The sequence below is a fragment of the Bubalus kerabau genome, chromosome X (genome assembly GCF_029407905.1).
Source record: "Bubalus kerabau isolate K-KA32 ecotype Philippines breed swamp buffalo chromosome X, PCC_UOA_SB_1v2, whole genome shotgun sequence".
NCBI lineage: Eukaryota > Metazoa > Chordata > Mammalia > Artiodactyla > Bovidae > Bubalus > Bubalus kerabau.
This window is the reverse complement of record NC_073647.1, coordinates 142,936,993-142,962,240: the sequence shown is the minus strand read 5'-3', so window position 1 is coordinate 142,962,240 and position 25,248 is coordinate 142,936,993. Positions and strand designations below refer to the sequence as shown.

General features: G+C 40.1%; 1 protein-coding gene across 11 annotated transcripts in view; it reads right to left on the bottom strand.

The window, feature by feature from the left end:
- Positions 1 to 24,947, bottom strand: part of BCLAF3 (BCLAF1 and THRAP3 family member 3) — a 55,802-nt gene extending 30,855 nt beyond the window's left edge. For 3 of the 11 annotated variants that reach the window (XM_055562900.1, XM_055562902.1, XM_055562903.1), the window contains exons 1-5: positions 21,010 to 21,181; positions 18,665 to 18,817; positions 6,459 to 6,533; positions 3,466 to 4,035; positions 2,437 to 3,093 (exon numbers count right to left, since the gene is read on the bottom strand). In XM_055562900.1, the coding sequence (XP_055418875.1) occupies positions 2,437 to 3,093; positions 3,466 to 4,035; positions 6,459 to 6,499 (1,268 nt within the window). In that variant the 5' untranslated portion in view covers positions 6,500 to 6,533; positions 18,665 to 18,817; positions 21,010 to 21,181. Of the gene's footprint in view, positions 1 to 2,436; positions 3,094 to 3,465; positions 4,036 to 6,458; positions 6,534 to 14,710; positions 14,958 to 18,664; positions 18,818 to 20,563; positions 20,611 to 21,009; positions 21,182 to 21,213; positions 21,366 to 24,793 lie in introns of those variants that run through there. The other 8 variants (XM_055562892.1, XM_055562901.1, XM_055562893.1 and 5 more) reach the window with 7 other exon arrangements.
- Between the last annotated feature and the right edge of the window lie 301 nt (positions 24,948 to 25,248).

Here is a 25,248-nt window from a genome sequence, read left to right as displayed (position 1 = left end):
ATGTGAAGTTATAAAATTAACAGTGTAAGCATCAAGTTTAAGGATATTACCTTAAGATTTTTATCTTAGGACCTTATCTCTAATAAGGTCTACTAAAATAAAATACTTCAAAATTGTTACTTTTAGCATTCTTTAAAAATGTTACAGCCAATTTATTAATTCTAATTTAAGTATAAAACATTTATTAAATATTTAAAAAATACAAGATTTTAACTTTTATTTTTAAATTACTTTTACTATCATTTTAAAATTCAAAGTTTTTGTGATTTTACTTTTATGTAAAAATTCAAGATTTTTGTGATTTGATTGCATGTAATTTTACCTCAAAAGAAAAAAACTGTAAACAAATATTAAATACTGAAATATGTAAAGGTGAGTGTACTTGTATCTTCACTTTGAAATGCAGTGAAAAATTAAGATGGAATGATAGATGAACAGATGTGATTACAGAAGTAGAGTAAAATGTTAATTGTAGACTCTAGGTGGTGGGTATATAGGTGTCAAGTGTACAGTTCTGTATGTTTTATTTCAACTTTCAATTATGTTTCAATTATGTTTCAACTTTTCTGTATGTTTGAACATTTTCATAATATAAGGTTAGAAAGAGAAAAATCTTAAGGTAAGATCCTTAAACTTGATGCTCAGAGCAACCTTTATACTCTTAAGATTAAGAACTAGTAGAGCTTTTAAGGAGAAGGCAATGACATCCCACTCCAGTACTCTTGCCTGGAAAATCCCATGGACAGAGGAGCCTGGTGGGCTGCAGTCCATGGGGTCGCGAAGAGTCAGACACGACTGAGCAACTTCACCTTCACTTTTCACTTTCATGCATTGGAGAAGGAAATGGCAACCCACTCCAGTATTCTTGCCTGGAGAATCCCAGGTACAGGGGAGCCTGGTGGGCTGCCATCTTTGGGGTCACACAGAGTCGGACATGACTGAAGCGACTTAGCAGCAGCAGCAGCAGCAGAGCCTTTATACTCTTAAGATTAAGAACGAGTAGGAAATATAGCACAAAGTGACTTAAGACATATTATATGAAATAGAATGTTGCTGTTTAGTCACTAAGTCATGTCTGACTCTTTTGCGACCCCATGGACTATAGCCCACCAGGCTCCTTTGTCCGTGGCATTTCCCAGGCAAGATTACTGGAGTGGGTTATGACAACCATATATATAGTTATATACAGTTATGACAACCATATAGAAAAGTAGCCCCAAAAAGCTGTATCAAAATATTAATAAAATGGTCCTAGGGTAGTAGGATTATGGGTGATTTCCCCCTCCCTTCTATTTGTCCAACTTCTTTTAATATAATCATATATATAAATTCTTTCTGTGTACATATAAATATACATATGTATATTTTAAGATATTTTTGCAAGTATAATGACCGTAAAAAAAATCAGGAAAAGGGACAGTTAAATCTAACTTTAAAGAAAGAAACAAATGTATTTTGTTTTTTGTTTTTAAAAAAAAAAAAAGACTATGGATTTACCACCCTCACTTTTACATTCTAACCTTGGATTTTGTTCCCTCTAGTTTTTTATTCAAATACAGATACGAGTCAACTGTGAACATAAATCACCAAATCAACATGGTCCATCACTTTTTAACTCACATACTGGTAGTGTATTAAGACAACAAACAAACTAGCTGATGCATCCAAGTGTCAGTGCCTTATTATTCTCAGAATCCATAAACAGAGGTAATAGAACAAAGCATGCAATCCACTTTAGAGGAATAAAACCTATTACGAAAGTAGTCTTTTTTGTTAAAGTCTCATTAAGCGCTAAACCAAATGTCTTACAAATTGGCCTCTTTATAGACTCTAGCCTAATTCCTCTACCTAGGAGAAGCTAGTTGGTTGAGCTCCACTCCTTTTGAGATGGTAGCAAGAACCACGTTAAGTCATCCACCTCCTTGAGACACAAGGGGACATATAGATTTGATCCCCAGGCACAGACTCAGATCTAAGTCACTTCATCTCTCAAGGCCTCATGGTCTTTCTCTACAATATCAGGGCCTGCTGAAAGGTCCCTTCCAGGCCAAAAATTCTCTGAATTTCATGCAATAGGGAAAACAGGCTTTGAGAAATTGAGCAAGGAATAGGTCTCCTTGAACACTACCTGGCCTATTTGTGGGTATAGAAAATGTGGAAACATAAAAACATGTAAATTCATGAAGAGGACCAACTCCATAGAATGCTCTGCACCCCAAAAGCATCGTCAGATACAAACACGGAAACAAACATGACATCATCCTATATTACTAAATCACGGGATTAATCCCCATTACAGGGCTTTTTTCAAAAATCTGGCAATCCCCACCCCCTCACTTGATGAACTCTAAACACACTATGAACTCTATTTTCAAAGCTAAAAAAAGGTGGCAGAAACAGTTATTACACATCATTAAGAAAAAATGAAGATAATACCTAGATTTATTCTGTCCTTGCTTCACATCTACTTTAACTGTGAGTGACTTCTCCTTAAGAAAGACAGATGAAGGTTTCAAGTCGGAATCACTATTATCAAGTTGGTTACAGGAAGAGTTGCTCTCTTTACTGCCAGCCCTTTCTTTCTTTATTTTGTCCTTCCGTGTGTCCTTACAGGATCTCGAATCAACATCACTTTTATCTGAGTGGGTTAAGGCAGCACAGTCTTTCTTAGATGGCTTAGAAGATTCTCTGACCTGCCCACCTTCAGTCTCTCTCCCTCTTCCAGCATGAGAACAACTGGACTCTCTGTTCACAGGGCCTTTTTGAGAACCCAATTTTCTATCTTCCTCCTTAGGGTACTTCTGAGCTCTTCCATCATAAAAGTCCTTGTCGCCATCTGAGGTCTTCCGATATTTGTGGCGAGAATCACAGGATACCTTGGCTGCTGAACTGGTCTCTGGGAACTCCCTTGGAGCATATCGATAAGTTTGGGTTTCAAGGTTCCGCTGATCTTTCTTCTCTTGGTAAGGAGAAGAAAAATGCCTGGATTTCCACTGCGGGCTCCTGGCAGGCTCTCTGTTTTCATACCTCTCCACATCGTGAGGTCTTTTTGATGTGTGTCCGTATTTTCTGAAATCATGATCCTCAGGATACCTGTGTTGACATAAAACAGTTTACATTTGCACTAGAAAGAATAAAGTGAGAATTTATATGTGTGGAATGTTGGGCAGCATGGCTTTAAATGAAAAATGTAGTGGAAAGTTAACCTACAATCCCTTAAGCCAGCTCATAGATGCACAAGGTTACTTACAGAAAATAGCATCTTTTAAAAAAATATATTCTAGCCATCTACATGATTTACTCTAAAAATAAACACTTCACTACTATCAGTAGACCAAAACTACATTGCAATGCTTTTAATCTTTTAGAAAAAAGATTTTCAAGGTTATCTTCAACCATAAAGTAAACAGACTTTTTCATTTGAGGCTTTATATCAAATTATGCTAGTTTAATATTTTTCTATACCTCTTCTGAAAAGAGCTCCTTTTCTCAAAATCTTCAGAGCCTCTTCTAAGTGACTGAGAGTATTTTTCATCTTGTATCCTCTGGTACCTCGGTTCATCTTCATGCCAATGTCCTTCGAATCTAAAAGAATCTGTTGTTGATCTCACAGATGGTGTCCCTCCTTTTTCACTTCTTCTATTTCTGCGGTCATCAGGAATATATCTTCCTTGTGCTTTCTGGGGATAACAACTCCTCTGGTGCTCTCTGTAGAACATACCTTCTGAGTGTCTGGGCACATACTGAGCTCTTCTGTTACTATCATCTCCTCTTTCTGGTAAATATACTTGGGGAGGCTTATAAGTATAAAACTTTTCTGAAGAGTTTCCTCTTATGTTTGGGGAAGGTGATCTATGCTCGTAAGATCGGTAATGTATATTTTCATGAGAAGAAATCCTTGGTTTACTCTGTCCATATTTCTCATCGTCCATTCTCCAAGTGATGGGTCTTTTGGGATCCTTCCTATAGTCGTAGCCATAATGCTCATATCTTTGCTTGTAGTGTTCAGAACTTCTAGGCACTGGCGATAAAGACCTATGTAAACAAATACAGAAAAGTTTAGTCCATTCAAAGACAATACACTAAGTTGGTATTACAGTGACTTATCCAAATAAAACGTTTGCTTTCCCCTGCCTCTTCCACTCAGATTCATCAGTATTTGATATCTGTATTCTAAATTGTTCACTTGGGAGCCTGACTATGCTTCTGCCCAATTCAACACGCATACTCTTTTCACCTAAACTGATATACCCCATGTACATATCAAAATGGGCTGAGCACAGACATCCTACTAGAGGAGGACCAGCTTAGGTACTCAGCAGGATCCATTTTGGAAGATTGCTCACAGCAAAGTTCTGGCAAAAGGGCCCGTCAACAAAGCTTACGTCAGGTTCCATGGTCAAGTAAGAAATAAGGAGAAAGAGGGTTAGAGTCACACAATTAAGTGTGCAGGAGAGTCTCTGGAAAACCGAACATAATCTCTGAAATCAAAATAGATTCTAAGAGTTTATGTTGCATATCAAATCCAAACTCAGACCCCAAACTGATCCCACACTTTCCCTAACTGATTATCTATTCTCTCTACTAAGGTTATATCAAGTAGCAAAAACTACATCTTAAAATAGCATGTGGAGGTGGTGGGAGGAAGAGGACCTTAAGAAGTGGACCTCATGCTTAGTCCTTCCAGTATTACTATTGACATAAATAAGTTTTATTTCCCAGACCTGTCCCCTTATATATAAAATGAAGGAAGTGCTGTTGAATCAGAGCTTTTATTTCTGTGAATATGTGCTTTAGTGCAGCTTTAATGATCTCCAGGGACAGCATGTCCTTTCTGTAACTACCTTCTTCAACACCTGAGCACTGCCAACATGGAACCTTTCATTCCAACTGAGGAGGAAGCCTTCTGTATCTGAGGAAACCAGTCTGAGAGAAGAGAAGTACTACCATCTGGTTCAAATTTGCACCTGGGGACCTTTCCTCCCATCTGACTTGTCCAATCTCCCAACTTCCTCCCTGAGAGTTTAATGTCTTCTAACCAATGCAGCAGCTACCTTTGCAGTTTTTGTTATCAGCCCCCCTCTGCAGCAGCTGCCACGGAGTTGAAACAACCACAAGTAAAACTCTTTCCATTTGGTGACATGTCTGGGTTCTCCCTACAAGAAAGGAGGCTGATTTATCTTCCTCATGTACATACCATGACTTATACACTGGATTTGACAATCTCTCCCTCTAGAGTCACCAAGCTAGATGCACTGGCAAGTGCATTATTCAGCTGAAGCAGAGACTCTGTCATCCAGCTGGCTGCAACTCTTCACAGGAAGAAGCAACTGAAGACCCTGAGGACTTCCTGGAACACTCCATCTTTTCTACTGCTAAGGAGAAAAGCTGCCAGCCAGAGGCTGAGGTCTTCCAAACTGATGAAATACTCAATCTCTTACTTCAATCCTTACCTCACAATGAGTACTGCTTTGGTGTTATACCTCATATCAGGGTTCTATTGCACAGAGCCCCTTTCTTCTGAAGGAGACTGCTGAAATAGTGGCTATCATTTACAGTTCTCCTAAAGAGACAAAAGAGACCCAGGGAGTCTGTTGGGAGACTCCATAGGTCTCTAGTGCTCTGCACGCCTCCTGAGCTTCTGTTTCAAGGCAAACTCCCTGGAAAGATAGGGACAGGGCCTCCCTAAGGGGCAGAGAGCCAATGTGTTTGCTGTCCAGGATAACAAGATAATGTCTCCTCCAAGGAAAAGGCCGGGCAGGATTCCCTACTGTCCTTAATGGGGCTTGGGTTCCTCAGCTGTGTCAGCAGCTCCCACCCTCAGAGGACTAGAGGTAATATGTGTGTGTGTGTTAGTCGCTCAGTTATGAGTGACTACATGGTTGCAACCCCATAGACTGGGGCCCACCTGGCTCCTCCGTCCATGGAATTTCCCAGCCAAGAATACTGGAGTGGGCTGCCATTCCCTTCTCCAGGGGATCTTCCCAACACAGGGATCAAACCCGGGTCTCCTACACTGCAGGCAGACTGTTTACTGTCTGAAAGCCAGAGGTAATGGGAACACAGGAACATGAAGCTCAGCCGCCTGCTGCACGTGAGTAATAAAGGCTTTTGTCTCTGATCCAAGAGTGCCTTGTGACACGCTAATCTGTTAGCTTGCAAGCTGGGAACGATAGCAGACCCTTTAGAGTTGGTGACAAAGAGTTCTGAGAAGGCACCCAGAAATCAGGCACTAAGCTTGGCAGGGTCTTTTGTGCCACCTCACCAGAGCCTACCACAAAAGGGTGAAACAAATGACCTCTGTGAGGCCCTCCATGTTCAAACCATTTACTTCTTTGCATTCCCTTTTCTTTCTGAAGCTCTTCCACATTATAATTTGGTCTTGAAAGTGACAAAATGAAAACTGTTGAAGCACGTTCCAAACCCATGCTTACTCTGCTTAACTAAGGACTGCTCACCTGTGCCTCCACCTGGGGGATCTAGAGCGTGACCGTGCCATCCTTTGACACGTGAGCCACTATCCTCTTTTTACACTGCAAAGAAACACAGGATTAGCAAGTTTGTAGAAAGGGCCTGTAACCTGCTCCAAAAACAGTGAATGCCACTGACAAAAAGTAACTTAAGCCCTCTGTGCCTCAATTTCCTTATAGCACCCACCTTATTGGAATGTTGTAAACATAAAATCAATTAGATCAAAGATAAGAAAGTTTTTTCTGTAAAAGGCCAGAGCATAACTATTTCAGATTTTGCAGTTCATATAAGGTCTTCATCATATTATCTTCTTCAAAAAATTTTTTTAAAAAATATAAAAATCATTCGTAGCTCAAGGACCACACAAAACTAGGCCCCAAAGGCCAAATGCATTGTAGTTTGATGATCCCTGAATTAAGTCATGAAAAAAGCTCAGAATACTGCCTGGCACACAGCAACTGCTAAATAAGTGTTTCAAAAAGAGGGAACACTCCCCCAGAATTCCTCTGAGCACAACCACTACTCTTCCTCCCCACCTTTCACCACTGGTCACATACATATAACTGCAGTTACGTTCATACAATCACAGTCAAAATATTTAGGAATACTTGATGATATATCCCACTTTTAAAATTGTTAGATAATAAGAATTACAATGCCTAATTATCATACTCAATTATCACCTAACTTCCACCAGATAAATACACCAAAACTTAAGCATGATTAGACATTTAATTTGCTTCTGTTTTCTAAAACAAATAATGTCAAATAAGTTAATTTTAGAAAACATATAAACTAGGTTTTAAAAATACATTTCAGTCTTTAAAAGAAACTGGTAGATTTAGGAACTGAATTTTTATAAAAAAACACATTTGGGTATAATCTTTTATAAGTTGTTTTTAGCACAAGTCACTCAGTCGTGTCTGACTCTTTGCGACCCCATGGACTATACAGTCCATGGAATTCTCCAGGCCAGAATACTGGAAGCCGTTCCTTTCTCCATTTCAGTAATCTTCCTCAGTTCTGATACTGTAGTTAAGTAGTGCCCAATTAACTGGACCCAACTCCCTGATGGCTTTCAAAATTATTGCCATGGGTCCATGAATAATACACACAGCTACCAAAAACGGACTACAGAATGAATAAGGGTATGTCTCACATATTAGAACCTCTATTTTGCAAATTTCTGAAGATACTATAGCCACTGTTAAAATATAAATGACTTCTTGTCACTACGAAGTTTTATCACTAATATAAAAAGTACAACCGTTAACTATGTGAACATAGGTTTGCAAATGGAGTTCTCATAGTCAAACATTTGCAAACTATTGCTATAATAAATTTCAGAAGAAAGTAAAAGCATGTAAGGTCAAAGGACTTGAACCAGATCACTCACCAGAATCACATTCAATTCAATTCAGTTATACACTGGTTCTTTTCAAAACAAAATGTACTATGAAATTAAGACACTAAAGCAGAAAGTGTTTTCTTCTGAAAGTGAAGTTTCTCAGTCATGTCCGACTCTTTGCAGCCCCATGGACTGTAGCCTACCAGGCTCCTCTGTCCATGGGATTTTCCAGGCAAGGGTACTGGAGTGGGTTGTCATTTCCTTCTCCAGGGCATCTTCCCAACCCAGGGATCGAACCCAGGTCTCCCACATTGCAGGCAGACGCTTTACCATCTGAGCCACCAGGGAAGCCCAGTGTTTTCCTAGTAACTAAAAATATAAAAATGGGGGGGGGATGGGGGAAGGGATAGTTAAGGAGTTTGGGATGGACATGCACACAAAGCTTATATTTAAAATGGATAACCAGCAAGAACCTACGATATAGTACATGAAACTCTGCTCAATGTTATGTGGCAGCCTGGATGGGAGGGGAGTTTAGGGGAGAATGGATACATATATATGTATGGCTGAGTCCCTTCAGGGTTCACCTGAAACCATCATAACATTGTTTGTTAATCAGCTATGCATGAGTGCTTAGTCGCTTTAGTCATGTCCAACTCTTTGAGACCCTATGGACTGTAGCCCACTGGGCTCCTCTGTCCATGGGATTTTCCTGGCAAGAATACTGGAGTGGGTTGCCATGTCCTCCTCCAGGAGGTCTTCCCAACTCAGGGATTGGACCCATGTCTTCGGTGTCTCCTGCATTATAAGCAGATTCTTTACCACTGAGCCACCAGGGAAGGCCCTAATCAGCTATAACCCAATACAAAATAAAAAGTTTAACAAAAGAAAAATATATATAAAAATGTATTCATTTAACAAATGTCACTGAGTACATATTATTTGCCAGGCACTGTTCAAGGTAGAGAGCAGTGAAGAGAAACAGAAGAAAGTTCCTGCCCTCTTGGAGCTTACATTCTACCGAGGGAACTTACAATTTAATTAAAGAAGTTTTGAGTACATGCCTATTAAATTGAACAAAAATAATAAAGCCTAAAGGTTGTACGGGAGACACCAAACACAGTTGATTGTGATAAAAAAAGTATAATTTTCCCAGAGGGTAATTTTTTAATCCATTTTATTTTTTGTAAAACATTTATTGAGATACAATTCACATATCATACAACTCACCTATTTAAAGTGTACAGTTCAGTGTTTTTCAGTATATTCACAGGGATCTGTAACCACCACCACAATCTAATTTTAGAATATGTGATTCTTCGTGATTGGTGTCTTTCCTTTAGCATAATGTTTTCAAGGGTTTTACTATTATCAGTACTTCATTCTTTCACAGTTGAATAATATCCCACTTTACTTTATGGGTATACCACATCTTGTGATTCATTTATCTCTCAATGAATATTTGGGTTGTTTCTATTTTGGGGGCTATTATGAATAATGCTACCATGAATATTTGCATACAAGTTTTGTGTAGACACAGTTTTTCAATTCTCTTGGGCATAAACCTAGGCATGGAACTCCTGGGTTATACAATCACTCAATGTTTAACTTCTTGGGAAACTGCCAAAGTTTTCCAAAGCAGCTACATCATTTTACATTCCCACCAGCAATGTATGAAGGTTCCAATTTTTCCACATCATCATCGACATTTGTTATGGTCTGTCTGTTCCACTATAGTCATCCTAGTGAGGGTGAAACGGTACCTCACTGTGGTTTTGATTTGCATTTCCCTAATGACGGGTAACTTCAAAATATGTAAGAAATTATGAAACTAATCATGCCTACTTTCCTTTAATCTAATAATTTGTCTAAATGTGTTATTCTAAGATAGTAATTTAAAAGAAAAAAGCAGCTATATATACTAAGATGTTTATATCAGCTTAATTTAAAATAGGAAAGAAAAAAATCCACTCAAACTAATCATAATGCAAATGCCCAACAGTCAATAAAAGATTAAACAAATTTAAAATACATACATCTAGTCACTCCCTACCTTTCTCCTAGCCTTGTATGTCTTTTCCTTCACATATCTTATTAGTTCACCAGAGCAAATGACTTGCTTTTCCCTGATCAGGCCATTCTGTTCATACCACATAGATGGCTTTCACTCACTCTGCCTGACAAATCCCTATTCTTTCAGGACTCTTTGACCATCATCTCCCTGAAATTCTTTCCCTGACTTTCTTTTTTTCCCCCTGAGTTCCTTTCTTTTTGGGAATTCTGAGTTTATTCTACAATTCTGTCAATACATTGTGATTATTTAATATAACTATTTATCTCAATAGGCAAAAGAGTCCAAATGGCACATCACAGAACACAAAACTCAAATGACCTATGGACATCTGAGATGTTCAACCTCAATTAGTAACTGAGTAAATACCAATTCAGATCATAACCATTCCACACCTGTCAGAATGACCACAAAAAAATGGAAGTTGCATATTTCACAGTGTTGGTGAGGCTGTGGAATGATAGAGACTGTCGTACACAGCTAAGCAGGTATATAACCTGCTTATAACCAGTTTGGAAGTGGTTGGCAGTACCCGTTAAACTTCAACATGCTCATATTCCATGAACTAGCAATTTCACTCAGGGATAGAGCTTAGAACAGTGGTTCTCCAACTTTAGTTCGAGGAAGAGTTACCTGCAAGGCTAGTTACAACACAGAATGCTGAGCCCTCCTCTGGGATGGGCCCTATTTCTAGCAAGTTCCCAGGTGATGGAGATTCTGCTGGTCCGGGGAATATAAAACTACTGGTTTACTCAAAATGGATTAAAGATCTAAATGTAAGACCAGAAACTATAAAACTCTTAGAGGAAAACATAGGCAGAACACTCTCTGACATAAATCACAGCAAAATCTTCTATGACCCACCCCCTCGCAGAGTGCTGCTGCTGCTAAGTCACTTCAGTCATGTCCAACTCTGTGCGACCCCATAGATGGCAGCCCACCAGGCTCCCCCATCCCTGGGATTCTCCAGGCAAGAACACTGGAGTGGGTTGCCATTTCCTTCTCCAGTGCATGAAAGTGAAAAATGAAAGTGAAGTCGTTCAGTCGTGTCCGACTCTTTGTGACCCCATGGACTCCTCCATCCATGGGATTTTCCAGGCAAGAGTATTGGAGTGGATTGCCATTGCCTTCTCCAACCCCCCAGAGTAATGGAAACAAAACCAAAAATAAACAAATGGGACCTAATTAAACTTCAAAGCTTTTTCACAACAAAGGAAATTATAAGCAAGGTGAAAAGGCAGCCTTCAGAATGGAAGAAAATAATAGCAAATGAAGCAACTGACAAAGAATTAATCTCCAAAATATACAAGCAATTCATGCAGCTCAATACCAGAAAAATAAACGACCCAGTCAAAAAGTGGGCCAAAGAACTAAACAGACATTTCTCCAAAGAAGACATACAGATGGCTAACAAACACATGAAAAGATGCTCAACATCACTCATTATCAGAGAAATACAAATCAAAACCACAATGAGGTACCATCTCACACTGGTCGGAATGGCCACCATCACAAAGTCTACAAACAATAAATGCTGGAGAGGGTGTGGAGAAAAGGGAACCCTCTTATACTGCTGGTGGGAATGCAAACTGGTACAGCCACTATGGAGGACACTGTGGAGAGTCCTTAAAAAACTGGAAACAGAACTGCCATACGACCCAGTAATCCCACTGCTGGGCATACACACCAAGGAAACCAAAACTGAAAGAGACACATGTACCCCAGTGTTCACTGCAGCATGGTTTACAATAGCTAGGACATGGAAGCAACCTCGATATTCATCAGCAGATGAGTGGATAAGGAAGTTGTGGTAATATACACACAATGGAATATTACTCAGCTATAAAAAGAACACATTTGAGTCAGTTCTAATGAGGTGGATGAAAGAGCGAAGTAAATCAGAAAGAGAACCACCAATACAGTATATTAATGCATACATGTGGAATTTAGAAAGAGAGTAACAATAATCCTATATGCAAGGCAGAAAAAGAGACACAGATGTAAAGAACAGACTTTTGGAATATATGGGAGAAGGTGAGGGTGGGATGACTTGAGAGAATAGCACTGAAGCATGTATATTACCATATGCAAAATAGATGACCAGTGCAAGTTTGATGCATGAAGCAGGGCACTCAAAGCTGGTGCTCTAGGACAACCCAGAGGGATGGGGTGGGGAGTGAGGTGGGAGGAGGGTTCAGGATGGGGGGACACATGTGCACCTGTGGCTGATTCATGTCAATGTATGGCAAAAACCACCACAATATTGTAAAGAAATTATCCTCCAATTAAATTCATTAATAAAAAAAGAAAAACTACTGGCTTAAATGTTAAGGTATAGGTCACTTGGGAGAAAATGTTTACAAGTGAGATTTACTGGTTATGTGACAAAAAGAAGTATTACTTAGAATATTTTCCTCTGCCAATATGAAAATTAGCTTTATTAAAATTCAAACTATTCACTTAAAATGAGTGAATTTTACTGCATATAAGTTATACCTCAAAGCTGCAAAAAAAAAAAAAAAAAAAAAAGCTTTGGGGTGATGAAAGTGCTGTAAGATTAGACCAGATATTATGGAGATGATTGCACAATTCTGCTAACTATACTATCAAAAATCATGAACTGTACATTTTAAACCTGTAAAATATATCTCAATAAAGGTTTTTTTAAGGTAACTTTGTTTGCATTTGCTTTTTTGGGTTCATCAGCTAGTAATAATTAGTAGTGGCTCAGGGACTTAGTGCATAAGAGAAGAGAGTTCATTTAAACTCTAGAGCTAAGACGGTTTTTACATTTTTAAAGCATTGTTTAGAAAGAAGAAGAATATGCAACAGAGACTGTATGTGGCCCACAGTCTAAAATATTTACTATTTGCTGCTGAGCTTAACTGCTCAGTTGTGTCTGACTCTTTGCGACCCCATGGACTGTAGCCCACCAGGCTCCTCTGTCCATGGGCATTCTCCAGGCAAGAATCTGGTCCTTTACAAAAAAGACTGCCAATCCCTGAATGAAACTGGGTAGGGCAGCAGGTCCTTGCATGCTCTGCTGAGCTTCCCAAGTGGCTCAGAGATAAAGAATCCACCTGCCAATGCAGGAGACGTGGGTTTGATTCCTGGGTTGGGAATATCCCCTGGAGAAGGAAATGGCAATCCACTCCAGTATTTTTTTTAAATCAAGTCATGAAAAGACATGAAGAAATCTTTTTTAAAAATTATTTTCCTGAAGTATACTTGATTTACAATGTTGTGTTTAATTTCTGCTGTACAGAAAAATGACTCAGTTATACATACATATATATTCTTTTTCAAATTTTTCCTGTATAGTTTATCACAGGTTATTGAATATAGTTCCCTGTGCTATACAGTAGGACTTTCTTGTTTATCCATTCTGTACAGGATAGTTTGCATGTGCTGGTCCCAAATTCCCAGTCCATCCCTCCCCCATGTACTCCAGTATTCTTGCCAGGGAAACCTCAAAGACAGAGGTCGCAAAGAGTCGGACACAATTTAGTGACTAAACAAAACACTTGTGACTAGCAAAGGACAGAACTGGAGAGGAAAAAAAGAAAAAGAAACACCAGCAGGGTTTGTGACTGGGGAGAAGGAGGTATCAATAACAAAAGAGAAATTCATTTATACTGTTCCTTCAGAGTGAACTGTTTAAGGGCAGTGAATGAATCTGTGTGCCCTTGAACTTAGAAAGATGACTGGACAACAGGGGTATCCACTCCCAGGAGGATGCTGAAGGGGATGCTGGTGCCAAACAAAGCCATTCCTACCAGGACAGAACTGGACACATCCCCTCACCTGCCTGAAAGGCCCGGCTCCAGCAGTTCTCTCCTTCCATAGCATCACTTCCCTTCCCCATTAGGTCCCTTCCATCACTATACAACCTCTCTCTCCGTTTACAAACAAAATCCTCAAAGGGCTGCCTGTATACCACAATCATTCTCACATTCTTCTCCTCCCATTCTACTTGTCCCCTCACCAATCTACCTTTCCACTCCACCAAACTGCTCCAGTCAAGGTCACTAACAAAATCCACGCTAAATCCAATGGTTCTTTTCCCTCTTTTTCCTGGATCTACCTGCAGCACCAGATGGTTAATCACACCTTCCTCCCAGAAACATTTTCTGCACCTGGATTCCAAAATACTACACTTGCCTGGTTTTCCTCATTCCTCTAACAATGCTTTCTGTCTCCTTAACTGGTTTTTCCTTATCTCACCATCCTGATCCTTAAATAGTGAAGCCAGTCTTCCTCTAAATAGTGACTTCAGTCTTTGACTTTTCATTGTCTACACTCTCTTCCCAGTCTGCACTTTTCTTCAATCTCATGGCTTTAAATACTCCCTATATACTAACAACCCCAAGTTGACATCTCCAGCCCTCACCTATCCTCTCTGTTGCAGCCTTCCACATCCAACAGACTGCTGGACGCTGTAAACATGTCCAAAAGCAAACTCCACACCTTCTTCCAAAATCTGCTCAAGGTTTGCCCCACCTCAATAAATGGCAACTCCATCCTTAAGAGTTTTCAACAAAGAGGAAACATAACTGTCCAATAAACATACAAAAAGATACCCAACACTACCTACTCAGGAAGATAAAATTAAAACAATGGAGTACCATCTCATACTCATTAGATCTGAAAAACTTTTAATCTGATGACCCCCATATGTTTACAAGAAAGCAGGAAAAGACAATTTCTCAACTGAGGAAAATTTGTCCTCCAAAAAACATGAAGCAGAAGCAAACTTTAACTTTATACACCAAACAGAATATATCCCAAAGCATTTAGGAATGTATATTTTAAAAACTCACCTTGAATCAGAAATTTAAAAACTAAGAACAGAAACATATCAAAAAACAGAGTGATATGACTGAAAAAAATTAACTGAACTAAACGGAAAGAATGGGAGAAAATGGCTGAATTATCTCAGAAGTGAAAGTCACTCAGTCGTGTCTGACTCTTTGCAACTCCATGGACTATACAGTCCATGAAGTTCTCCAGGCCAGAATACTGGAGTGGGTAGCCGTTTCCTTCTCCACGGGATCTTCCCAACCCAGGGATGGAACCCAGGTGTCCTGCATTGTAGGTGGATTCTTTACCAACTAAGCCACAAGGGAAGCCCAAAAATTATCTCAGAAGGGAAGAATAAATTACCAGGTGCCCCAGGGGAAATAAATGAAATGATTCAGTCACTTTGGCAAACAGTCTGGTAGTTTCTTAAAAAATTAAACATAGTAGTTACCATATGACCCAGCAATTCTAATCCTAGGTATATACCCAAAATAAATAAAACCATGCATCCACATAAAAATTTATACACAAATGCTCATAACAGCCTTATTCACAATAGCCAAAATGCAGAAACAAATCAAATGTTCATTGAGAGATGAATGCATAAACTAAATGTGGTACCCCCATACAATGGAATATTATCTGGCCATAAAAAGGAACGAGGTACTGACACACAGTCAGACAGGGATGAATCTTGAAATCATTATGCTAAGGGAAAGAAGCCAGTCACAAAAGACCACATATCACAAGATTCATTTATATGAAAGGTCCAGAATAGGCAAATCCATAGAAACAAAAAGTAGACTGGCAGTTGCCTGAGTGTGGTAGGGGGAGGGGAGGCACTGGGGGAAATGGGCACAGGGTCTCTTTTTGGTGTGATGAGTATGTTTTAAAACTAGACTGATGATGGTTACACAACTCTGTGAATGTATTAAAAAAACACTGAATTGTAGACTTTTAAGTGGGTGAATTGTGTGGTATATTAATTATAACTCCGTAAAGCTGTTACAAAAAAACAACAACTGACAGAGATTCCATACTAAATGTGAACTCAGCATTTACAAATGCAAAAAAACTGACCAGGAAAGCCTTTGTAACAAAGACGCCACACTGCCAGCATAGAACCAGGTCAACTCAGAACCCACAGAACAAGAGGGCAATCATCAGATCAGAGAAGTCAGACCTCAAGAGAACAGGTCACAGTCTATTCTCCTACAGTGGTTGGGTGCTGTCACCAGTTCACAGTAACGAGGAGCTGGAAGTGGATATAGAACCTCAGCGTTGCCTATTATTATTCTACTCTGATTTCATGGACACAGTTATATTTCTCTCACACACAAAAAAGGTTAAATAAATAGGGGAGTGGGTTTCTCAGATGGCGCTAGTGGTAAAGAACACACTTGCCAATGCAGGAGACATAAGAGACGTGGGTTCAATCCTGGGTTGGGAAGATCCCCTGGAGGAGGGCATGGTAACCTACTCCAGTATTCCTGCCTGGAGAATCCCATGGATAGAGGAGCATGGAGGGCTACAGTCCATGGGGTTGCAGAGAGTCAGATACGACTGAAGCGACTTAGCACACAAATGGGGAGCAAAGGTATAAGTACAAAGGTTAACCATTAGACAAAAATAAAAACCTTCCTCTTTTTAAAACAGAAGAGCAAAAACTACACATCACGGCATAAAGAAATAGCAAGTATAACAAAATACACATGATTATAAAATATTATGATAGACCAAACATATCAGTCCTAATAGTAAATGTGATGGGCTTAACTCACCTACTAAAATAAACAGGTTCAATTTGGCTCACAACTAAAACAAAGTAGTCGTGAAAGGTTAAAAATAAAACGATGGCCAAATTATACAAGGCAAATTGAAATAAAAAGAGAGCAGGGGTGGGAAACCTGGAATCAGGCAAAGCAGAATTCAAGTCCCAAAGCATTCATCATGTCAAAGAAAGACACTTCAATGTTAAAAGTCACAATCCTCGATGAAGACAGAACAAATAAAAATACACATATTTACAACAAGTAACACTGCAACCACCTTCATGAAACAAAAACTACAATAGATGCAAGCAGACATAGAAACACTAACAATAGGAGACTTTCATATAACATGCTTAGTGGTGTTAAGACAAAAATGAGATAGAAGATCTAAACAGCAAAATCAACAGGGTAAATCTTAAGTATATTTATCAAACTCTACATTTTGATACTATTTGACAATATTCTTCTGAAGTTTCCACATCACATTCACCAAAAATACATTAGGTCACAAAGAACACATCAGTTAGCTGCACATAATAGAAACATTACAAACAAAACTTTCTGATCATAACGCAATAAAACTAGTTTACTAACAAAAAACAAATTTCACCTTGAAATTTTAAAACCTCTTATTAAACAACTCCTGGATACTCTAACATAGATCTTTAAAGAAATAATGACAATAAAAGCTCTACATATCAGATTCTATGGGATGCATTTAAAGTAGTCATCAAAGAAAAATTCATTGCACTAAACTTATTTATCAATAAAAATGAAAGAATAAAAGTAAATACATTTACTTCCAAGATAAAAAAAAGGAACTAAAAGCAGCAAAGTAAACCAAAAGAAAGCACAAGGAAGGAAATAAAGATAAAAGTAGAGGAAGAGAAAAGTAGATCTAAGTAATAAATCAGAATTCTGTAGTTTTGGGAAAAATTAAAATGGATAAACCACTAAATAATATAACTTGACTAGGAAAAATAATATAACTTGACTAGAAAAAATAAAAAAGAGCAAAGGGGAAATAACCAATGAAATAGAAGAAACATTTTAAATCATGAGATTATTTTATAGCCCTCTATCCAATAAATTTGAAAGCCCTGATGAAACGGATAATTTTCTAGAAAAACTGATTATTACTAAAATTGACCACATTAAAAAGCTTGAACAGACCAGTTTCCATAGAAGAAACAGAGAAAGTTATTAAGAAAACATTACATGAAAAAGCAGCAGGCCCAGATTGTTTCACAGGGGAATTCTACCAAACTTTCAAACATCAGATTGCCTCAATGCTCTATAAATTATTCCAGAGCTGGTATATCGAGATAAGGATCAAGCCTACAGGAACATTAACCTTTTGAGGAGATGAACCAGCCAAGACTGAGAACGAACATCCTCTAAGGAAGGTTGGAACCCTTTGGCATAGAAGAATGTTTCAATAAAAGAGACTTTCATAGCAAAAGCTATATAAAGACCCAATAAAAGGAATGAAAAGTGTGAATATATGGCTTGAGGAAGGTAAGGAGGCTGAGAAAGCCACTTATTAACAATATTTTCTAACAGTCTGTCTGGCACGGGAGGAGAGAAGCTGGGTTGCAGTTGAGGGATAGGGGTCTAGGCAGGAGGTTTTGAAATGGGAGCAATTTGAGCAGGTTTATTATTGATAAGGAAAAATTATGTGCATGGCACTGGGGACATAATGGAGAATGACAGTCATAGTAGAAATCTGTCTAGGTCCAATTAGTTCAGTGTTTCCTTTGATTCCTTACTATCAACTCCAAATAACGTAGTCAATTTCTCTCAATATTTCACATTTATATATTACCTTCTTCAAATGTCCAGACTGAATTTTTATCAGCAGGCACATTTTATGTTAATTTGGCAAATATTACTCACTGCTAGCAACTGCTAGGGGCAAATCATACAAAGTCAGAAGAGACCCAGTTTCTTTACTGCAGAAGCTCAGTCTTCACTGGATAAGAAGGATCACCAAGGTACCAGTACTTCCTAGTTCACTAAGTTGTTTTGCAAACACTATCTCATTTAATCCTTATAAGCCTTTGAGGAAGCCAGAATTACCTCCATTTCACAGATGAAGAAATCAAGCCTCAGAAAAGTTAACCAACCTGCCCCAAGAGAAGGATGAAAAATCAGAATCCAGGGACTCCCAACATTAACACTTCCCCGCCTTGCAACTCCTACCTTCAGAAAGAGGACTCTGAAGTGACTGCCTGGTCAGCAGAATTGGACTTTAGCACACTTGAGAATAGTTGACATCCTGCATCACATCTAAAATTGCCGTCTAAATTTGGAAAGCAGCTTTTATGTCCTCTAGCTGCCTGGATATTCTGTAGCCTGTAGGACACAAAGACTATGTTTTATTCATCATGATCTCAAGGACTGTGTTTTATTTAGCTTTTTATCTGTCCCCCTCAGCTTTATATATAGTGCTTTTAATTATTTTCTCCTTCAACATTAGCAGATTCATTCATTCAATTTCATAACTCTGATATCATTATCAATATAATCTAGGGCATCAGTGTAAAACTTCAAATTTAAAGGTGAAAGAGTGGGGGCAAAGGGTATCACAGAACAGCTTTCTGAATTCAGAAATTAACATTAGAAAATCAATATGCTCATGTGCTCTGACATTTTTACAATATGGTAAAAAATTAGCAATGAGACAAAGTATATTTAAATGTACTTTCATTTGACCCTTAATATCACCCTGCAAGAAATGCAAGGTAAAGGCACTATAACCTCCAATTCAGAGTTGAGCAAACTGTCCATGTTCAAGATAATCAGATATACTGGAATTCGAGGAAGTCCTGACTTCAAATCTGTTCACTTTATAATGCCTTTGCCTCACCAAGATAACCCTTCTTTAGGAAACTAGTGAAGGAAGACTAGAAGATGAGAAACAGAATTGCCATCAACCAATAAGCAGCGTGGGGGGCGGGCACGAAGAATGTCATCAACAAATAAGAGGCATGGGGAATGTGGGCGGGGCGGGGCGGGGTGGGAAGAACAGGACTTCTAGAGGAGGATACCTGTACTTGATTGCAGAACAACATAAATGGCCCTGAAGGGGTCCTATAGAAATCCTTTAACTGTTGCCTTTTGTTAGGGTGGGGAAAAGGACACTCACAGATTGTTGGTGGGAGTGCAAAATAGCACATCTTTTCCAGAGGGAAATTCACATTAAAAAAAAAAAACAACCCAACAATTCTATCACTTAGGAATGTACACTAAAACAGTAATCATGGATGTGCAGATTTTACATTTCTCCAACCAAGTGTTTAAGTAGTGACAAACTGGGAATAACCAACTAAGTAAATTACTGCAGCCAAATAACGGCATGCTATGTAGTCAGGAAAAAAACGAAAAAACTGGTTATCAAAGAGAATCTACTTCATAATTCATATATTCATCTCTAAAAAAAAAAAAGATGGAAGGTGTATCCCCAGCGTAAACACTCACAACGGTTATTTGAACGGTGAAAGAAGAGTTATCTTCCTCACTGTGGTTCTGTATATTTTAGAAATTGTATATATAAATATATTATTAAATATTTCGCTACATAAATATTTCTAATCAAATGTTTTAAAGGCTTCTGGGGAGGGTGTGAAAGAGCAGGGCTTTCAAAAGAACACTTTAGTAGCCATTTTAAAAATACCACGTGAAAAAATAAAGCATTCTACACCGTTAGCATTAAAACACCATCGAAAAATAAAACACTCATCATGACTCTACATCAAAATCTTTTATTTTCAAATTCAGGAAAACGTTAAGAAGGTTGCCTGGCCAGAAGTCTGAGAGACCTTCTTGATTTCTACCTGTGGTTTTTAGTTTGTTTCAGAAAAGAAAAGCAATCACCTAAGAGGCAGCTCGAAAAGCACCTCGGCAGGAAAATATGTGAGAGGGTAAGTTTCTCTCAGATTTCTTTCCCTCCCGACCTACGGACAGGGCAAACCTGACAGGAGTCGGCCCAGTTTCCTAAATACACCTCAGAGAACCACAGAAGATTCAATTTTCAATATGTTTCTAAAAAGACAAGTTTTACTTTCCAATGCAGGATAAAGAGCAGCCTTCACTACTCACTCTGGACGTTAGCAGAGGAAGACGCCGCTTCCCGGCAGGAGAGCCTCCTGAGAAGGACAAAGCGGGGGCTCCTCAGCTCGGGTCCCTCCGGCGACGCGTCGGCAGCCGCCTCTGGGAAAGGGCTCTGTCCCTGGGCACCGCCCCCTCCCCCCGCCCATCCCCAAGACAGACGATCATGACCGCTGGGGGCCGAAGCCTGCCCGACAACGGGCGAGGGTCAGGGCCCCGGCAGCAGGTGCCCGGGTCGCCGCGTCTAAAATAAGGCACCGATCTAGTGTCCAGAGATAAGGGAGCAGTCCCCCGGGATCCCAAGCTGGGCCGCCGCGTCCTCCCAACCGCCTCAACCGTCTCACCCGTTACCACAAGAACCGTTCTCTAAGGCGACGGACACGCCCTCCCCTCGGCCCGGAGCCTCCTCGACTCGCCCGCCCCCCAGGGCCGCTCACCGGACCGAGAAGTTCCCGCTATCGCCGCCGCCGCGACTGCCGCCGCCGCCGCTGCCGGCCCCTCGGGCCTCGCCCCTCACACGGCCGCCGCCTCCCACAGAAACGGCAACACGGCTACCTCAGCCGGGCCGCGGGACCCGGAACCACTTCCTTCCGGAACCGCCTCGCCCCGCCCCCGCCCTGGCCACGCCCACTGCCTGGTACCTCGTGCTGAGCGCGCTCTCCCACCGACCTCTGCTCTCAACGCTTTCCCGGTGACGGATGCCCCGCCTGAGTGGCTCCGGCCTGAGCTCCTGCGCCCTCTGCCGGCCGTTCCCACCTCTGCAGCTCTGTCCAGGGCGCATGTGCCGTCTGCCGCGCTCCCTCTGGGAAGGAAGGACCACAATGGGTGCAATGGTTCGCGGATCCTGGAGGTTAAAGGTCAGGGGTAGGAGCTCACCCCTCAGTCACAAGCAGGAGCTTGGTGCCGTGGATTTCAGCCCACCCGAACCTGCAATGGCTGTGGCCTCTTTCCTGCCTACTCAATTTCTAACCATTCGCCATGGCCTTAAATTAAGCTTCTACCCAAAAAACAAAACCTCCCCTCTAGACCTTCCAAACAGGTTAATGATACCATTATCTCTCCACCATGCAATTAAAAATATTGACTCATTTTTGCCAGCTCTCTTGATTTCCCTCCTTCCACACTCCATCCAGCACCCCAAAGGTAGTATGTCCTCACTCTTGAAGCTTTCTCACTTGACACTTTGATGTTCTTTTTACCCCTTGCAAGATTTCTCTTTCAGGGTCCACTCCATCAGGTGGACATTTTATCTTGCCTTGCCACTATCATCTACTTCCTGCATAAGTTTCCCTCTCCACCTGAATTACTGCCATCAACCTGATGAATCCAACACCCATGACTAAGGCATGCTTCCTTAACTTCCTCAGTCCAGATGACTTGACCTCTATTCTACTTAATCCATCCGTTCCCAGGTACCCATTCTATAAAATCTAGATATCCATCACTTCATACTCTGTTGTAGCTAAAACCTTAAGTTTACAAACCCCATTTATTTGGACTCAATCCTCATTCTTGCAGTCCTGTGTCTCCCTTAGTCCCAATATACTTGTTCTTCAAAATCCACAGAGCCCTCACATCCCCTGACAGGCCCATGGCCTTTGACTTCAACCACCCTTGTAAGCAGAACACTTGAATCACCCTTCGATACACTCTAACATTAGATCGCTAACTTGAAACACTCTAGTTATCTGCATTTTTCATTCCTACACCTAGGTTTCCAAACACTGCTTGGGAGGAAAAAGCCACACAACTATAATATTAATATGGAGACCCCCTCGGTGCCTCTCAGGAATCCTTTTATGTGACCTCTCTCATTTCCATAATAGCTGTTCCTAATCCTTACCACTCTCTTTAAGCCCCATATCAATGATCATTTTCCTCTCTTCATACATGAGTTTTGCTTCCTGTTTTGCAGAGAGAATTTCCCGGCAGAGTGTATAAGCCCTTGCATTATGTGTTTCATACTTACCTCTCTAGTTGCTCTCCTCTTTTGGTCAATGCTTGGAAACATAGGTGTAGGAATGGAAAATGCAGATAACTGGAGTGTTTCAAGGTGGTGGTTTGATGTTAGAATGTTTGCATGACACTTGTTATTACTTTTAAATATCTGTGTTCCCTACTGCTACTGCTAAATCACTTCAGTTGCGTCTGACTCTGTGTAACCCCATAGATGGCAGCCCACCAGGCTCCTCTGTTCCTGGGATTCTCCAGGCAAGAATACTGGAGTGGGTTGCCATTTCCTTCTCCAGTGCATGCATGCATGCATGCTAAGTCGCTCCAGTCGTGTCCAACTCTGTGCGACCCTATGGACAGCAGCCCACCAGGCTCCTCTGTCCACGGGATTCCCTAGGCAAGAATACTGGAATGGGTTGCCATTTCCTTCTCTGTTCCCTACCTCACTGTAAACCTAATTTGGCAGAGACCAAATCTGTTGCTTACTATTACCAGCATTTAGCAGAATGTCTGGCATACAGTAGTGAGTCATTTTCATAAGTATGCTCTTTCTTTTCCATGATTAGGTTTTGTGTGCTTCACAAATACATATGTGTGTATATATATAATGAAGTATACAAAATTAATATATATATATATATTTCTATTGATTCATCTTTGAACAAAGTGATTTTTGTTCAGACTTATTACTGATTAATAATAAGCACAAGTAGATGGCCCTTGCCCTTAATGCTGCTTGTGTGGACAAAGAAGTAGTTTGCATAAGGTCTCAGAGCTCTTGGTGTGTATATGACTAGAACGCATATATAGAACCAGCCTAAGAGAAGTGAAATGTTATTTGCCTTTCCATTTATATTGTTTTTCTTTGGTTTTCAGGCAAGCCAAATCTACTGTAGAATGCCAAGTATGCTTAATATAAGAGTTCTATATTAGTGAGAATAAATTATGCTGTGATAACAATCTCCAGATCTCAGTGGCCTATAGCAACAAATGCTTATTTTTCACTTATATTTCAAGTCCACCACAGGTCAGCTTTGGTTCTATCTGAGACCTGATGGGTTACATCAGGTTCATGGGGTCACAAAGAGTCGGACACGACTAAAACAACTTAGCACACACACATGAGACATTACTGGTGTCAAATCCAAAGAAAAGGACCATGAGTGGGACCATGCATTGGATCTTAAGGCTTCTGCTTTAAACCCGAATCAGAAATTCTAGGGGTGGGACCCAGCACAGTTTCAACAAGCCCTCCATGGGATTCTAAACCATGCTCAAGCCCAAGAACTACTTCTCTGTTACTTGCATTTTCTGTAAACCAGCAGATAAACACAGAGGCTTGATAAAATTCACACTAGTTTTTAAACTGATTCTTAAACCAGAAAAAAAAAGTCAAATTAAAAAGAGAGAGAATCAAGGCTCTTGACATAGACCAAGTGTCAACTGTCATTGTCATTTTTTGGAGGAACACTGCTTCGGGGCAAACCTGTCAGCTGCCCTGATGTGTACCTCCAGCCATCCTTCTGGATAGCTTTCTTTTTTAAATGCTAATGTGAGAATAAGGTAATTAGGAAGAAGTAGGACAAATCACTCTCTCATCCCTTGACAATGCTGTTGGCCCAGATTTTTCTCAGTTTTAGTCTACTCTGGTCCTTATAACCCAGGACTGACAGAACCAGGTAAGTTTTCTCTTTCCTTAACCATCTGGCTTTGGTTACGTTCCTTAACACTGTCAGTGAAATTGAATGTAGAATGCTCAGCTGGCCCTGATCCCTCCTCTTTTTCTTCCATTCCATGATATAGGCACTTTTTTGGTGGACACTGTCCTTTACCTTTACTTTTTAAAGGGCATCATCAACAGTAGAGCACAAACAGAAATGATTTATAACATTTGGAAGAAAATGATTTTAGACAGGCTTATGCTGCAGATTTCTTTTTGCTCATTCTAGTCACTGACTTTATGGCTGTTTTCCTACTGAGATAGAGGACAAATTCCTAAACAAGATTTGGTAGCCGCTACCAGCTCTCTGGTTCCATAAATTATTTCCTTTGTAATGCAATATGTGAAGCAGCTTGGCCCTGGCTCTGAAAGCAATACAATATGTGTGGTTTTCAAACAGTGTGTCAAAAGTCAGCAATTATTGTGAAAAAAAAATTTTTTTTATTGATGTGAACTACCTACATTGATGCAAGGCAAAAAGTAATGGTGAAGTTAGGTTTAAAACTTAATTTCAATGCAAAATAATTGTTTAAAAATTCATTACTCACCTTATTTATATCTTTACAGTTCTCCCTGAAGCTCTTCCCCTAAATACTTAAAAAAAATTTTTTTTGGCCACACCTCATGGCATGCAGGATCTTAGCTTCCCCGACCAGGGATTGAAACCATCCCCTCTGCAGTGGAAGGGCTGAGTCTTAACCCGTGGATCACCAAGGCAGCCTTTTTCCCCCAAACCCTTGATAAACTGAGTTCACCTATCTTTTCCTATCACAAGCAGGTCTGGTGTCCTGACACAACCCAGACACCAGTCATTAAGCTCTCAGAACTTTCATTTGCATGATCAATTTGCTTTGTTTAACTCTGTATTTGTTAGGCACCCCATAGCTGCTTCTTAAATAGCACCATGCCTAGCTGGCTCTGGTGGGGTTCTTCCAGGAACAGGCTCTGAGACAAGTTAGCACAGAGGAAGGGCTCAGGGAGTGCTGGGGGTGGGTGGGTAGGA